General features: G+C 40.3%; 1 protein-coding gene across 3 annotated transcripts in view; it reads right to left on the reverse strand.

The window, feature by feature from the left end:
- Window positions 1-15,851, reverse strand: part of crb1 (crumbs cell polarity complex component 1) — a 29,080-nt gene extending 13,229 nt beyond the window's left edge. The window contains exons 1-8 of one of the 3 annotated variants that reach the window (XM_058072314.2): window positions 15,643-15,851; window positions 10,446-10,682; window positions 9,247-9,442; window positions 8,985-9,124; window positions 7,864-8,046; window positions 5,174-6,139; window positions 2,771-3,321; window positions 1,819-1,984 (exon numbers count right to left, since the gene is read on the reverse strand). In XM_058072314.2, the coding sequence (XP_057928297.2) occupies window positions 1,819-1,984; window positions 2,771-3,321; window positions 5,174-6,139; window positions 7,864-8,046; window positions 8,985-9,124; window positions 9,247-9,442; window positions 10,446-10,682; window positions 15,643-15,724 (2,521 nt within the window). In that variant the 5' untranslated portion in view covers window positions 15,725-15,851. Of the gene's footprint in view, window positions 1-1,818; window positions 1,985-2,770; window positions 3,322-5,173; window positions 6,140-7,254; window positions 7,437-7,863; window positions 8,047-8,984; window positions 9,125-9,246; window positions 9,443-10,445; window positions 10,683-15,642 lie in introns of those variants that run through there. The other 2 variants (XM_058072316.2, XM_078789942.1) reach the window with 2 other exon arrangements.
- Window positions 15,852-17,800: the final 1,949 nt, after the last annotated feature.

Consider the following 17,800-nt stretch of genomic DNA (forward strand, 5'->3'; position numbering starts at 1 on the left):
TAGACAAACAACCATTCACACTCACATTCATACCTATGGACAATTTGGAGTCGCTAATTAACCTAGCATGTTTTTGGAATGTGGGAGGAAACCGGAGTACCCGGAGAAAACCCACGCATGCACGGGGAGAACATGCAAACTCCACACAGAGATGGCCGAGAGTGGAATTGAACCCTGGTCTCGTAGCTGTGAGGTCTGCGCGCTAACCACTCTACCGCCGTGCCGCCCCCGCAATGCCATGACAACCATAATAACGAGAGTACTACAATGTAGCTCTGTGGTCTACAACCTCCGCCAAAACTGAACGTTTGAGTTAATCACTTAATACTTAAAGTACAAATTATCAATAATCCTTGTTTTTTTTTTTTTTTAAAGTATAAAACTGTACTCAAGCTACTTTACGGAGCACAGAGACTGTGAGTGGATTGAGGCCGCTAAGAATGTTACATGATGGCCGACACAAACCGGAAAAGAGGTCAAAGGTTGGGTAACATAATGTGAGTTTTCTCAAAGTACTCCCAACGTCCATAGTATTTTTTTTAGTCTACTAAAAAAGTCTACTAGTACTAAACATCTGCGAGAATAGGATCCACACCCGAAAAATATAGTCCCAGATCCTTAACAAAATGAATAACTCACCAGACCTCCATAAGCTAATGGGCTAATACAAGAACTGCTTAGATGAATAAGCCTAGTATTGGTTGATACTTATAGGTTATCACATGGTTTGTCTGGTATCAGGCCAGGTATCATGCCCCCAAGTGTCAGTATCAGCCCGAGACTGAAGGTCGAGGTCTGATACTGGCACTTATCACATACTACAGTATTAATTGGCCCTGTACCCTACGAGAAACCGCCCATGAATGATACGGGAAAAGGCCGAAATGATACTGTGGCAAAGCCCATACTGATAAAATATAGAATTTAACCATGTCCAGTATCAGCCCCCGTAGCTGTCCACTCAGAGCGCGCTACTCTGGTATCGTGCCCGTGAAACAACCAATCAGAGAACAGCACACAAGTGCTTAGTGCCTAGTGCTTCTCCAGTCACCAAACAAAATGGTCTTTTGATTAAATAGTACGTGATAATAAGCTCATGATTAAATAGTATGTGATAATAAGATCATCACATGGTTTGTCTGGTATCAGGCCCAGTATCATGCCCCCGCGTGCTAGTATCAGACACTTGATACCTGGCCTGATACCAGACAAACCATGTGATAACCTATAATTATATTATCACATACTATTTAATCATGAGCTTATTATCACGTACTATTTAATCAAAAGACCATTTTGTTTCCAGAAAATGTTCAGTTTATTACATGTATTATATCTAAACAGTTTAAACACAATAATTGCAAAAATATTTCAACAATAATATTTTATAAACAGTCTTTATCTTACCAATGTCTGACAATTAAAGTTCCATTAATCAAGTTTGGGTTTTTTGGTGACTGGAGAAGCACTAGGCACTAAGCACTCATGTGCTGTTCTCTGATTGGTTGTTTCACAGGCATGATACCAGAGCAGCGCGCTCTGAGTGGACAGCTACGGGGGCTGATACTGGACATGGTTAAACTCTATATTTTATCAGTATCACTGCCCTGGCCTTTGACACAGTATCATTTCGGCATTTTCCCGTATCATTCATGGGCGGTTTCTAGGGTACAGGACCAATTAATACTGTAGTATGTGATAATGTCAGATATGTGATAATTTCATAACTGAACTATACTATACATCACACGGATACGTGGTTCTAATAGTCTGACTCCATGCAAGGTTTTGCATTGCATCACATGAATGTTCACTTACATTCATATCCGTGGTTCAACATCTTGCACTCAGCATCTGCAGGGCATGGAGACAAGTCGCACCACCTGACATCTTCACAGTGCCGCCCCGATGTGCTGGGTGGGCAGGTGCAGGTGAAGTCGTCCCACATGGAGTAACATATTCCTCCATTTAAACAAGGGTTCCTCTGAAGGAGAGACATTAAAAATGAAAAAATAATTTTTTTTTTTACTGACCCTAGCATATAGCTTAGCATATATTGACCTGTATTGGATTGGTTTTAGCACCTTTAATGTACAGGGTCAGGCAAAATGATCTGACACATTTGTAGATTAAATAAAACGCAAATAAAGTAAAGATAAAAAAAGTGTTTTTTTTTAAAAGTACATATAATGCCATTTTGTGTCATTATGTTTTTAAAAAAAAGGCAGCACGGCGCAGACCTCACAGCTAGGAGACCAGGGTTCAATTCCACCCTCGCCATCTCTGTGTGGAGTTTGCATGCGTGGGTTTTCTCCGGGTACTCCGGTTTCCTCCCACATTCCAAAAACATGCTAGGTTAATTGGCGACTCCAAATTGTCCATAGGTATGAATGTGAGTGTGAATGGTTGTTTGTCTATATGTGCCCTGTGATTGGCTGGCGACCAGTCCAGGGTGTACCCCGCCTCTCGCCTGAAGACAGCTGGGATAGGCTCCAGAAACCTCTGCGACCCTTGTGAGGAAAAAGCGGTAGAAAATGAATGAATGCTACTTTTCGAAAATAGAAACAATTATTTGTTTCTTTACTTTATTTGCCTTTTATTTAACCTACAAATATGTCTGATCCCGCCTGAGCCTGTACAAAATCAAGTATATCAAGTGGCCGCTCACAACCATCAATTGTCTGAACTACTTTACATCTGCTGTAAGAAAACACTGAGAAATGCATGGAGCCTAAGGAAGGCTTTGCATTGGGCTTTAGTATCCACTTACACTGCAGGTATCGTCTCCAGTGCAGCCAGCGGTTACATTCTCCATAAGTCGCAAAGGGAATGTTCTCACCAAGGTATCCAAACCAAAAAACTGCAGCCTCCTGTCATTTATCCGCAGGTCTTGAATGCATCCTTTAAAATATCCACCAAACACCGCAGTCGCATCGTTTTCCATCAGACCTCCAACATAGACAGTATCTCCAGCCTCAACACGGCCCGTCTTGACTTCCACCTCAGCTTGTTGGTGAGCACCCACATGTAGCTTCATTTGCCGTCTTGCCACTTCTACATTCACTAAGTGGACATCCCCATCATTGACCAAGCTCTCTCCCTTGAGGATCTCGTCGTCACCGAGCTGAGCCGTGACCACGCCGTCCTCCAGCCACACGTGCAGGTAATAGCGGCTGCTGTTGGCCACAGCCAGCAGGAGGCCGTTGGGCCTTCGGGTTCGCAGGAAGAGAGAAATTGAGAGGTTGTGACCCAGGTCATCTGTGACGGTGAAGGCAGCATAACTGAGAGAGTCCTCGTTCCCAAACCGTGCGGTCACATGTTCTGTAGATGAGGTACAAGACAAGACAGTCAATGTTTTTGCTTGAATTGTGCTTTTGCATATTATTCATATACATATGATGCCATAGAAGGAAAGTTATTCAATAAAACACATGTGATTCAGCATACGGAGCAATGGAGGTTTGGGAAGTGGGGATCGAACCAGCAACCTTCATTTTTTGAATTGGATAAATGGACATACATTTTTGTAGATATGCCATCACAATAATGACAATATTGCTACAGTAATACTTCTCTGACGGTGTCAGTCAAGTCTTTGTAAAGGCAGAATGTCTGATTCAGGATCTTGGATCTTGACGGTATATCGCAGAAAGATCTGAATCAGGAAGAGGAAACCTTACAACCAGCAGCCTGCATGCACGTTTGTACAAAGTCAGCACTTTCCAATACAGGTTGCTAAGTTCGAGGACATTCATAGACTATAGCCGCGCAGACAAAAAGGCGTTTCCCACATGTAGAGTGGGAATGCGTTTGTGAGCATGTCATCGCGTGTGATCGCTAATCTGCTTTACAAGACTTACGAGGCTATAGATATCCACCGAGCAAGAACCTGACTATTTATACATTTACATGTGGGTACAATAATAGCAACTTACCTATTCTTCTTTCAGTCGGATGTGTTGACCATCCCTCCAAACTACAATCCCCTTTAATCCAGAGAATCAGATTAAAAGACTGTGGCTTTTGATTGCTCCAATATTTACTCTCCTTTTAGACACTAAAGAAATAGGGAATAGGCGCCGAATAACGGCAACATGGCAACATGCCGAGCGAACATTAATCACATGATCATCTAATCACACCTAATCACACACCAAGCATATAATCTTTGGTGTGAACTGGCACCAACTGTCGCCGGCCCAGTGGACTCTTACCACCATTGGCTCGCGCCATTACATTCCAGTGGATTCCAATAGTCGGATTGTTTGCAACATTTGGTTCCACTTGGTGGACAAAAATTTTACAAATTTTTAAATTTTTGTGGCGGTCTAGTGGGTAGCGCGCAGACCTCACAGCTAGGAGACCAGGGTTCAATTCCACCCTCGGGCATCTCTGTGTGGAGTTTGCATGTTCTCCCCGTGCATGTGTGGGTTTTCTCCGGGTACTCCGGTTTCCTCCCAACATTCCAAAAACATGCTAGGTTAATTGGCGACTCCAAATTGTCCATAGGTATGAATGTGAGTGTGAATGGTTGTTTGTCTATATGTGCCCTGTGATTGGCTGGCGACCAGTCCAGGGTGTACCCCGCCTCTCGCCTGAAGACAGCTGGGATAGGCTCCAGCACCTGCCACGACCCTCGTGAGGAAAAAGCGGTAGAAAATGAATGAATGAATGAATGAAATTTTCGTGCCACCAAACTAAATTTTGCCGCCGTTACGGGCCACCACGAGCCAGTTGGGAGGCAGTTTGAGCCACTGCACGCCACTAGGCGCCTTATTGGGCGCCGGCCCAGTGGACTCTTTGCATTAGGGATCCATGTCACGGCTTTTGTGAGGGTGTGACCCGAAAGTTGGGTACACAGTACAGTAGTTACTGTACTTCCTAGTTTCGGGGCTGTGTTGGGCTGAACATCTTGGCAACGAGCATTCTATAAAAGATGTATAACTCCGAAACCGCACTTTTGTAAAATGTACACTTAATCCATGTGATCAGTATCGGGTGAACTCACTCATTGATGATCGGTATCGGAATCAGCAGCATAAACCCCTGATTGGAGCATCCCTGGTTATTATGCATGTAGATTACTTTGCAGTGGTGTACAACTATACAGACTTGCACCATATTAGCTCCATGAGATAGTCCAACATGAGTATATCGATGCTTCCAAACCTACCCTCTTCGCAGTCCTGCCCCTCGTAAGGCCTTGGACACTGGCACTGGTAGCTCTGCCACAAGTTGACACACTGTCCATTGTTTCGGCAAGGCACATCCAAGCATCGGTCCCGATGGCTGCAGCCAGGGGACACGTTCACAGCGGAGTCAGTCAGCCACTCCTCAGGAACAATCAGTTGCCAGTCCACAAAGACATCCCGCATGCAGCCGATGAATGCAGGAAGTGGCAAGTCCTTAACAAGGCTTTGTGAGTCCTTGAGTATTCCTCCGATGAAGGTGTTCTGAGGAGGTGACACCAGGCCAGCCATGGTGCTCTGGACCGGGGCCGCCTTGTAGCATGACTGGCGCTCACATTTTGCAGCATCATCCAGGAGTCTCAGACTCAGCACCCAGTTTGTGAGGACCGCCTCAACAGTGTGCCACTCTCCGTCTGTGACTTTGTGTGACAGCTCCAAAGCCCCGATTCGACTCTCTGCTTGGACGCCGTCAGACGCTTCCCTCCTCAGGTTGAGATGAAGCTGCCCATCTTGTAGCTCCAGGTTTAGCAGAAGACCCCTGATGCTCCGCTGGAACAATATCGCATTTGGCAGAGCCGTCTTGAAGCTGAGAGTGATGTTGGATGAGACCTCGGTATCCACAAGGGGGCTCTGGAGCAACAAATGCCCGCTTCGTTCAAAGGAGAAAGTTGTGGGGTTCTTGCAGAGGGGACCGGTGTATCCAGGTGAGCAGGAGCAAGTGTAGCCGTGAGTCCCGTCTAATAGGAATGGAGAGCAGGAGCCTCGGTTCTGGCACTCATGGCCGTCACAACCCACTAACGTCACGTCACAGTTTGCACCTCCATAAAGGTAACCATTGCTACGCTTTTTCATGCAGTGACAGATGTACCCCCCTTCATGACTCTCACACCTCCCCCCATTGTGACAGGGGTTGGGATCACAGTGGTCGGTGACTTCTTGGCAGAGGGAACCTGTATGAATTAAATCACAGGAATATGAGTATCTTTGAAGTGGACACAGTTCTTAAGGAATTATGTACAGGCATAATCATTTCTAATAAAAATCCTTAATAAAAAAAAAATGGGCTACAGTTGCTGTAGTAACCCATACCAACAAAAACTCAACTCTAAACTCTCCAACATCACAACCTGTCCGCCCGTCACTCAGCTCCACTAGGGAATACATTAATAGTGACACACTAGCATTCATAGTCTTAAATGTCTTACTTTTATTATTACTATATTGGGTAATACCAATGTAAAGGTGACAATAGGGGAGCCCAAATGTTTAAAAAAAGTATTTAGAAAGCAATGTTTCTATGTTCTAACTACTGTATAAGCAAGTAATCCTACTTTGCGGAGATTCACTTATCACAGTTGGGTCTGGAAGCAATTAACTGTGATAAATGAGGGACTACTGTACACTTGTATTTATTTATTAGTGACAGTGTTTTTTAACCTTTTTTGAGCCACGGCACGTTTTTTTACGTTGGAAAAATTTTGCGGCACACCAATAACCAACATTATTTGTTTCTTTCAGCTTTTTCCTGATTACGGATCCTTTTGATCCGCATACTAATTTAACCAACAATGTTACAAAATGTCACCAACTACCTCTCACGTGCATTACTAAGTCTATTAGAGGAACGAGGCAATCAGCTACGTGTTGCCACATGGACGAATATTACATTGCTCTGCCAGTCTTTACACCAATGACACGCGACAATGACATAATATTTGCAGAAAATTATTAATACATGTTAATTAAAAAAAAAGTGATATTGAATAATTTCTCACAGCACATTTGTGTGCCGCGGCACAGTTGTTGAAAATCACTGATATACACTTGAGTTATTATTAACTTATACAAAACAACAGCATGTCTGTATTATCCAGAATTGCCACTTGACTAGTCCACGTGGTTACTTGCTTAACTCGCCCACATTCTGTATAATCCTCTTAACATCTTGTTTATATACATTTCTAATGTTTACACTATTGTAAAACAATAATAGACATCACCGTGAGGACATTCAGACTTAAGCCCTGCAACTATATTTTAGTTATTACATAAAATATGACGTTACCTGTTCCCAGCAATAGAATCACCCATATCCATGGTATGTGCCTCCGCATCATGCTGTCATTCTTTCCCCCAGAGATGCCCCCCCGAACTTGTTTAAGCGCATCATATTGAGTGTGAGTGTGCACAGGCCGTCCCAGAGGAGGTCTGCTCCTTGTCTGCGTCTTTGCAGCCGTGCAGGGCTGAATAGTTGAGGACCAGTAAAGCCAGATCCTAAGGATTAAACTAATGCTATTTGGCCACTTTACTGAGTCCAATACGTGGAGTCCAATTTAGAACATAGCTCCATCAGTAGCAGTTCACAGATTTACCTCAATTCATTGCAAAACCAAATCGTTTTGTGTAAGACGGAATACAAATAATCAGCTTTTGTAAGCCAATAGTATTATTCAAGGCACATGGCAGTAAATAATTCCGAGTGCCAACAATATCCTGTAGGTATTTATCAAAAAACTGCATGCACTATTGTCCATAATGGTCACGGCAAAGGTGATGTGTTTCATAAAGCGTATACAAGTAGTATAACATACCCCAATCAGTTTCAGAAGCTACCTACCACTGTGGAAAGGCAGCAGTAGAACATGCTGAAATAATTGCACTTTATCCATCATACCTGTTGTTCCTGCAGGGCAGCTGCAGATGTAGCCCGCAGCATGCCGCGGGTCATAGTGCTCGGGTAGTAGAGGATCACTGCCAAAAAGGACCTGCCATGACTTCTCAATGCAGCGGCCTCCATTCAAACAAGGGTTACTGCCGCACTCGTTGATGTCTATTTCACACTGACGCCCCGCAAATCCTGAAAATAAATATGTTATTATTATTATTATTATTATTATTGTTAGAAGTAAAAGTAATAGTACTGTATATATAAGTATATACTGCATATATCATTTATTTCCTTATATTCAGTGCAAAAATCCCAATTACCAATACTGTATATCAGGGGACTCAAACATGCGGCCCGCGGGCCAAATGTGGCCCGCAGGACACTAATTTGAGGCCCCCGCCTTGATATGAAAGTTTAATGTTAGTGCGGCCCGCGCAAGTTTGATATGTTTTGATAAAAAATTATTACGTTTGATTAATGTTCATGTTAAAGGTTGAATAACTGTTAATAGTTATCCTCCCTATCCGTGTGGAAGTGGTAAGTTTTTTGGCTTTTTTAAGTTGAAAGGAAATAACTCGAAGGCTACCGTTTAGGTCGCTAGCTCTCTAGTTTGCGAGTTAGCATGTGTCTCAAGACCCTGCAAGTTGCGCAATATGTTGTAAATAAAAAGAGTATAAATGTGACTATAGTCGTGTTTTGTCATGTCTACAGGGCTCTAATAATGCTTTGTTCATTTTAATCTGAAAAAAATCATTTGTCTACCCACCAACTATATATGGTTTCTTAAGTTTTTATTATTTGCCGTTTTATTATTATTATTATATTTATTTATTTATTACTGATTGATTGATTTTCTTTATTCTTGATTTGTTTATTTATTTTTCATCTTATTTTGTGTAGGAAAAATAAAAAGTAAGATATTTGAGAACAGTTGAATGTTTTATCAGAGCTTTTCTTGTAGAAAATTGGAACCAAAGCAAAGTTTTTTTAATTTTTTTTGTTTTTAATAAATGCGTTTTTTTTTTTTGAAAACCTGATGCAGCCCAGTCTCACCCAGACCCGAGCTCCAGTGGCCCCCAAGTAAATTGAGTTTGAGACCCCTGCTGTATATGGAAAGTGTCATTTACCTGGCCAGCATTGACAGGTGTAATTACCCTGACTGTCCTTACAGATGGCGCTGTTGAAGCAAGGTTCAGAGTCGCATGATGGCTTCAGACCCTCACAGTGTCTGCCAGTGAAGGCTGTGTGTGAGCAGTCACAGCTGTATCTGGGACACATTGAACATATTACTTTAACCCTTGTGTAACCAAATTTAGTCTAATACTGTATTTCATCTTGCTAACTGGATGATTATATTTTATATTTAACGCTTCTGCCAGGTCTACTTACTGGTCCACTCCATCGATACACAGAGCTCCGTTTTGGCATGGTTCTTCTTGGCACTCATCGATGTTGATTTCACATTGGTGTCCTTGGAAACCGGGTGTGCAGGTGCAAATGAAGCCACCAGCATTGCCGTGGCAACTGCCGCCATTCAAACACGGCTGTGATTGACACTCATCAATCGGGACCTCACAAGTGGCCCCTGAGACAATGAAAGCAAGACAGATATGAGAGGAGCTTTAATGTGGACAAGCTGTGATCATGCATGCTTTTATACCACAGCAGCTGTCTACTGGAACAAAAAGCGCTATTGTATAGTATATACCTTCACTGTACTGTTTACCTGCACTTAAATGTGTCCACAGAAAAGAAAAAATATTTTTTTTACCTTTTAGAAGAATAATATACCCTCCATTCCATATATCAGAAATACAGGTATTGCATAACTGGCAGTGAACAGATAAAAAAATAAAAAAGCCCGGCCCTTTAAGAAGAATTGCATTATGGGAAGTGTCATTGCGTCCCTTCACACTGTTGTCTGTCTGGACAGTCCATTGGTTTTTGCATCCCGATTGGCTGTAGACCATTTTTAAACAGTCTAAACAGGAGTACTGCAGAAATGTTTTAACCAGGACACAAAAACGCTACAGCACCAGGACAAAAAGGCGTAAACTATGAGAAGGTTTGAACTTTTTTGAGTGTATAAACAAGACAGAAAAGTGAGAAAATGTAAAATGAGGTGTTTTATAGGTCGAGTGGTTAGCACGCAGACCTCACAGCTAGGAGACCAGGGTTCAATTCCACCCTCGGCCATCTCTGTGTGGAGTTTGCATGTTCTCCCCGTGCATGCGTGGGTTTTCTCCGAGTACTCCGGTTTCCTCCCACATTCCGAAAAACATGCTAGGTTAATTGGCGACTCCAAATTGTCCATAGGTATGAATGTGAGTGTGAATGGTTGTTTGTCTATATGTGCCCTGTGATTGGCTGGCGACCAGTCCAGGGTGTACCCCGCCTCTCGCCCGAAGACAGCTGGGATAGGCTCCAGCACCCCCGCGACCCTTGTGAGGAAAAGCGGTATAAAATGAATGAATGAAGATGTTTTATAACCTTAAAATATACAGTATATAAAATTCAAGCTACTTCACGGCTTTCGCTTATTGCGTGCTAAGGTCATAACAGATCCAATACTGTGTTTCCTCACTCACCAGTGAACCCAGAGGGACAAAGACAGGAATAGCGTCCAACTCCGTCCACACAGGTGGCTCCGTTCATGCAGGGCTTAGAGACGCATTCATTGACATCAATCTGACAATGAGGACCCTGGAAGCCCGGCACGCAGAAGCACGCATAGCCATCCCCGCGGATTCGACACAAGGCCTGGTTTTGGCACGGGTTTGGTGAGCACAGGTCCACAGCTGGAGGATTCCCCAAAGGAGATGTACCTACAAAAAAGCCCAGAATGAAGGTACTAAAACATACCTGAACATGTACAGTTATCACAAGTTGGTTCAGTAGTATTTCACTTACCGTGGACACCTGTTGACCAGTATGAGAACTATATTACGGGTGATAAATAGTATTCGGTCAAGCTTCCACACCTCAATTTATTACCATGGTGACCGCATCACTACTTGCGGTTTTCTGGGTTTTTTTTCCATTTCCGAGAGATTAGTGACAGGGTTTGAGTGTTGTGTTTGGGGCCCGTTAATTAACTCAAATGTTGCTCTGCATAATAATTGGAGGATCATACAATGAGCCAATGGAAATATCAGATACAACTATGGTTACATTTCACTTCACTTTCACACTAAATAAGATTTGTCGTTTTTTTAACTCTAGCCAATTATTATTATTATGTATGTTTCATGTGTTTAGATGCATGTTTTATGTGTGTTTTATGTACATGTCTCATGTGTTTATGCATGCTTCTGTGTGTCTTATGTATGTTTCATGTGTTTATATGCATGTTTATGTGTGTTTTATGTACGTTTCATATGATTATATGCATGTTTATGTGTGTCTTATGTACGTTTCATGTGTTTATATGCATGTTTATGTGTGTCTTATGTACATTTCATGTGTTTATATGCATGTTTATGTGTGTCTTATGTACGTTTCATATGATTATATGCATGTTTATGTGTTTTTTATGTACGGTTCATGTGTTTATATGCATGTTTATGTGTGTTTTATGTACGTTTCATGTGTTTATATGCATGTTTATGTGTGTCTTATGTACGTTTCATATGATTATATGCATGTTTATGTGTGTCTTATGTACGTTTCATGTGATTATATGCATGTTTATGTGTGTCTTATGTACGTTTCAAGTGTTTATATGCATGTTTATGTGTGTCTTATGTACGTTTCATGTGTTTATATGCATGCTTATGTGTGTTTTATGTATGTTTCATGTGTTTATATGCATGTTTATTTGTGTTTTATGTATGTTTCAAGTGTATATATGCATGTTTATGTGTGTTTTATGTATGTTTCATGTGTTTATATGCATGTTTATATGTGTCTTATGTATGTTTCATGTGTTTATACGCATGTTTATGTGTGTTTTATGTATGTTTTATGTGTTTATATGCATGTTTATGTGTGTTTTATGTATGTTTCATGTGTTTATATGCATGTTTATGTGTTTTATGTATGTTTCATGTGTTTATATGCATGTTTATATGTTTGTCTTGTGTATGTTTCATGTGTTTATATGCATGCTTCTGTGTGTCTTATGTATGTTTTATGTGTTTATATGCATGTTTATGTGTGTCTTATGTATGTTTCATGTGTTTATATGCATGTTTATGTGTGTTTTATGTACGTTTCATGTGTTTATATGCATGTTTATGTGTGTCTTATGTATGTTTCATGTGTTTATATGCATGTTTATGTGTGTTTTATGTACGTTTCATGTGTTTATATGCATGTTTATGTGTGTTTATATGCATGTTTATGTGTGTTTATATGCATGTTTGTGTGTGTTTTATGTACGTTTCATGTGTTTATATGCATGTTTATGTGTGTTTTATGTACGTTTCATGTGTTTATATGCATGTTTATGTGTGTTTTATGTACGTTTCATGTGTTTATATGCATGTTTATGTGTGTTTTATGCACGTTTCATGTGTTTATATGCATGTTTATGTGTGTTTATATGCATGTTTATTTGTGTTTTATGTACGTTTCATGTGTTTATATGCATGTTTATGTGTGTTTATATGCATGTTTATGTGTGTTTATATGCATGTTTATGTGTGTTTTATGTACGTTTCATGTGTTTATATGCATGTTTATGTGTGTTTTATGTACGTTTCATGTGTTTATATGCATGTTTATGTGTGTTTTATGCACGTTTCATGTGTTTGTATGCATGTTTATGTGTGTTTTATGTATGTTTCATGTTTTTATATGCAAGTTTATGTGTGTCTTATGTATGTTTCATGTGTTTATATGCATGTTTATGTGTGTTTTATGTGTGTTTCATGTGTTTATATGCATGTTTATATGTGTCTTATGTATGATTCATGTGTTTATATACGTTATTTCACATGTCCATTACAAATGTTTTCTATCAAGGAATCACTAAATCAACATAATCCAGGCAGAATACATGGGAAGTACCCAGAAGCACTGCTCTTAGTGTGCATAGGTGCACAATCAGATGAGCAAATGTTGCTTGCATGGATGATCAACACTTCAAGAGTAATCTTCAAAGGAACCGAGTGGTTATTTCATGGAAGTGAAGTGGATTTTGCATGACAAGTGCGGTAAAATTGCAACATAATGATGCTCTGGAGCCCACGGCAATAATATCCCTGGAGTGTCTAATCAAGCTGAGTGCTGATTTTAAAGATGTAAAAATGTAATATCCTACAGGAGACATTTGTCCTCCATGATTAGTGTAGGTCAATCAGTCTCAAAGACAGTTTTCTATGTTCTCTAAGCGCAGCCATGTCTAGACTTAGGGATGGGTACCTTTCCCGTACCTTTGTCTGTGTTTATGTGGTTATAAATGCTAATGTACTACAGCTATATGTTATCGGTGTAACAAACAATAGAAATTTCTACAGCTATTTCCTATTGTCGGTAATGTTATAATTCATTCATTTTCTACTGCTTATCCTCACGATGGTCGCGGGGGGTGCTGGAGCCTATCCCAGCTGTCTTCAGGCGAGAGGCGGGGTACACCCTGGACTGGTGGCCAGCCAATCACAGGGCACATATAGACAAACAACCATTCACACTCACATTCATACCTATGGACAATTTGGAGTCGCTAATTAACCTAGCATGTTTTTGGAATGTGGGAGGAAACCGGAGTACCCGGGGTAAACCCACGCATGCACAGGGAGAACATGCAAACTCCACACAGAGATGGCCAAGAGTGGAATCGAACTCGCGTCTCCTAGCTGTGTGGCCTGTGCACTAATACTACTCAACTGTCGTGCAGCCTAATGTTATAATATGTGTTTAAATTACATCTGCTTTGATTTGTGTGGTAGGCATAGAAAGATATCGCCTTTGGGTTTGTGAATTATTCTGGAATTATTGCCGGATTACATGTCAATGACTCATCTAAATTGACGAAACAAAGTATTACTAAAGAGTACTTCCTGCGGTGGCTATTGTCTCATCAATGTAACATTACTGACACCTAGTGGCCAGTGTATAATACTACATATTACATCCTTGAATACACGTTCTGAATGTCTGTAGCCATTTTTATTCTTGAAATGCTTTATTTCAACAATGAATCGATTAATTGACATTTAATTACCCATTAATTGACAACTATTTTGGTAATGATTAATAATTTTTGATATGTAAATATCCTCTAATTTCAGCCTCTCCAATGTGAAGTTTTAAAATTTCCTTAGTATTGGCAAATATTTTGAGTACATATTATAGTTGTGCCACAAATGTCAATTAAAGTCACGTGATAGGATCAACCCCAACGTAACATTCAGTCATTTATTTCAAACAACAATTAATCGATTAATCGACATTTAATCAATTACCCATTAATTGACTACTATTTTGGTAATGATTAATAATTTTTGAAATGTAAATATGTAAATATCCTCTAATTTCAGCCTCTCCAATATGGATTTTTAAAATTTTCTTAGTATTCCCAAGTATTTTGAGTACATATTAGTTGTGCCACAAATGTCAGTTAAAGTCACGTGATAGGATCAACCCCAACGTAACATTCAGTCATTTATTTCAAACAACAATTAATCGATTAATCGACATTTAATCAATTACCCATTAATTGACTACTATTTTGGTAATGATTAATAATTTTTGAAATGTAAATATGTAAATATCCTCTAATTTCAGCTTCTCCAATATGGATTTTTAAAATTTTCTTAGTATTCCCAAGTATTTTGAGTACATATTAGTTGTGCCACAAATGTCAGTTAAAGTCACGTGATAGGATCAACCCCAACGTAACATTCAGTCATTTATTTCAAGAAACAATGAATCGATTAATCGACATTTAATTGATTACCCATTAATTGACAACTATTTTGGTAATGATTAATAATTTTTGAAATGTAAATATGTAAATATCCTCTCATTTCAGCCTTTCGAATGTGGATTTTTTTAATTTCTTTAGTACTCCCAAGTATTTTGAGTACATATTATAGTTGTGCCACAAATGTCAATTAAAGTCACGTGATACGATCAACCCCACGTAATATTCAGTCATTTATTTCAAAGTAAAAATGATGCCAGGTGGTGCAGCAACAGGCCAACTGGTCTTTCATTAGAGAGAGGAGAGAGAGTTGGATTCATAGAGCTCCAGCCAACCACACATCCCCTCCCACAACATGTCGTCTTTTTAAATGTAAATTGCCGCTAAGGGTCTTTGTTTCACCCTATCTGGAGACCCTCGAATGGCACATGCGGGACACCTGACATCTCTTTCAGGCTGATGCTTTGGACACTGATGTATCTTGTCAGCCGGGGTGTGTGTTTCAGCGTTGATAACAACTTAGGGGGTGGGATTGAATATACAGTATAGTGTGTCTGCATTCTGTCCCTGCATCACCAACCCCCATCTTGGACCATGGCACTGCCCCCCCCCAACACACACACACACACACTCTTGTCAGAGTCCTTTTTAGCCATAAGCATTGCTTTTCTTGGAGATGTCAGTGTTGGCGATGATGTCACCTCACAGTCTTGAAATTGAAATTCTAATCGTGCAGATTTCACACAGAAGCAGGCAAACTGTACGTGACTTTACGTAGGTTTTCTTCTGTTACTTCTGTTGTGGTATTAAGTGTGAATTGAAGCGTAGCGTCCATTAAACAGCATAAAGTAAAGCATCACTGACCACTTAAAGCTGAAAGTATTCAGGGGCTAATATTTGGAAAATAGGCCACTTACCATTGATCAAAAGCAGTGAAGAGATGAGAACAGCCCAGGCTAGTGATTTAAATCTGCAATAAGGAATGATATCCATAATCATGATGCCGAAACATCCTGCTTGTCTTCATCCAAAAAGTGTTACAGAGAGATATCTGATGATTCTGCTGCTGCTGTTGCCAGGGTCTCATGTGTTGTCAACTCCAGAGCCACTCCACACACACACACACACACACACACACACTTGTGCTCTCCACTGGAGCACCATCAGGATGCTCCATCACATAGGAAGTAAAGGAGCCAGGAGGAGTCAGGAAGGGAGGGGTTGAGAAGAGCAGTAAAGTCCAGACAATACTTTAGAGTATGTACATTTATATTAGGGATGTCCCATATTGGCTTCTTTTTTTTTTTGCCAATAACCGATTTGCCGATATTGTCCAATTCTCAATTTCAGATACCGATATCATGTAACATGACATTATCTCCTGTGGTGGAATTAACATATATTAGCACCATCAGATTTCATCTACAGATATAAACAAACATGTATCGAATTGAAAATACACACCTACATATATGTGGATTTATCTTATCTGCTTTAAATTGAAGATATAGATTTTGGTAAACTTACATAGAAAGAGAGGAAACAGAGTGTCTTGTGTTGTACAATGTGTACAAGTTATTTATTTCAGGTTGCGGCACACATGCTAACAGGAAGGAAAACTTCATTTAACGCTACTTGTACCGGAAGACCCGCCCCTTAGTCCGTTGTATCTGCCAATCACAAGTGGAGGACTGTGGTCTATGTGCTTGTCCAGCAGGGGGCGGTAATAATCCATGGAACAATCAAGCAGATTAGTCCCTTTTCAAGAGTGATGAATTCTCAAGTGTTCGGGGATCATTTTTTTAGAGTTTAACTAAAGTTAAAAAAAAATTCACTTGTGAAATGAATGAATTTAACTCATTTTAATCATTATTATATATTAAGGATTAAATAGTTGGTTACATCATAGGTGAATCTGTTTCCTGAAGAGATCACAGAGATGTGATACCAGGCTGAATTAGATCGAGGAGATCTGGTGGAAGAAGATAAAGAAGAAGATTTAAGGATGACCTGAAAGTCTCCCAAGCAGTCCTTTCTCCGTCTGCAGTTTTTATCTGTAGGGGTGTAGAAACAAGTCTGATGTGCCACATGTGAATAAACAATCTCACAAGCGTAAGTACATTTAATCTGGTCTGGTGGAACAAAGGATGCAAGTAAACATGATTTTTAACTTAGCTTTCTTTTTGCAATTGAATGCAATTTTACCAACTTAAATCAATATAAATATTAATGTAGCCAAATGAGAGAAGGCTGGGTTGGTTGGTTCCTTGTTTGTCATGCTTGCTCCCACACTAAGCATTTGAGCTGCACTCCATCCATGCTAGTAGCTAAACTTTGCCAAATCGCTATTATTACCTGACAACAACCATAACTGATGCCTGTTACTTTGGGCGTGGCTTGCAGTGATGGAGCAGGAAGATGGTGGGTTCAATGCTTGCAGCACATTCGGAAGTTAGTGCCCCAGTGCAGTATGTACATTGTCTATGTCTATGTACATTGTTGAATTCATGCTCAAAGGGGTGCAGGAAGATAACAATTGTATTTAAGTAATCTAAGTTCCACACGTATTAGTCTTAGAAGGTGTCTTCCACTGATGTGGTTTGTTGTTGTGTGTCTGCCTTGGCCTCGGTTGCCAGACGCTGCTGTAACTCCACTGGAAAGCTGAGCTCATCTTTGACAGAAAATCAAACTCAAGTACAACACAGCGCAGTCAGCAGAACCATCAAAGTGCACCGCAAATCTCAGCATGCATTTGCTGACAAATGAAATGGTTTCAGGGTCTATTTTGGTGACTTGATGTCAGTGTTGTCCCTGGTATCGATGCTATCGGTATGTGGATCGATCCACTCGTATCGTCATATAACAAGGACACTACAACCAAGATAGTGATGGTGTCAGGTTTTTATTGACATTAACGTGTATAGTCATATTTATGTTATATGTTTACAAAGAAATTATTTATCTTCAGTAGATAATATTAATCTATTTCACCAAGGTTTACGTACAGCGTGTAACTTTATTTAGCTCAAAGCTAGTGAATACGTTGACCCCTGTTGTCAGCCTAACCCCGCCCAC

This window comes from Doryrhamphus excisus, linkage group LG4 (assembly GCF_037039965.1).
Source record: "Doryrhamphus excisus strain RoL-2023G ecotype Guam linkage group LG4, RoL_Dexc_Guam_v1.1, whole genome shotgun sequence".
Taxonomy (NCBI): Eukaryota; Metazoa; Chordata; class Actinopteri; order Syngnathiformes; family Syngnathidae; genus Doryrhamphus; species Doryrhamphus excisus.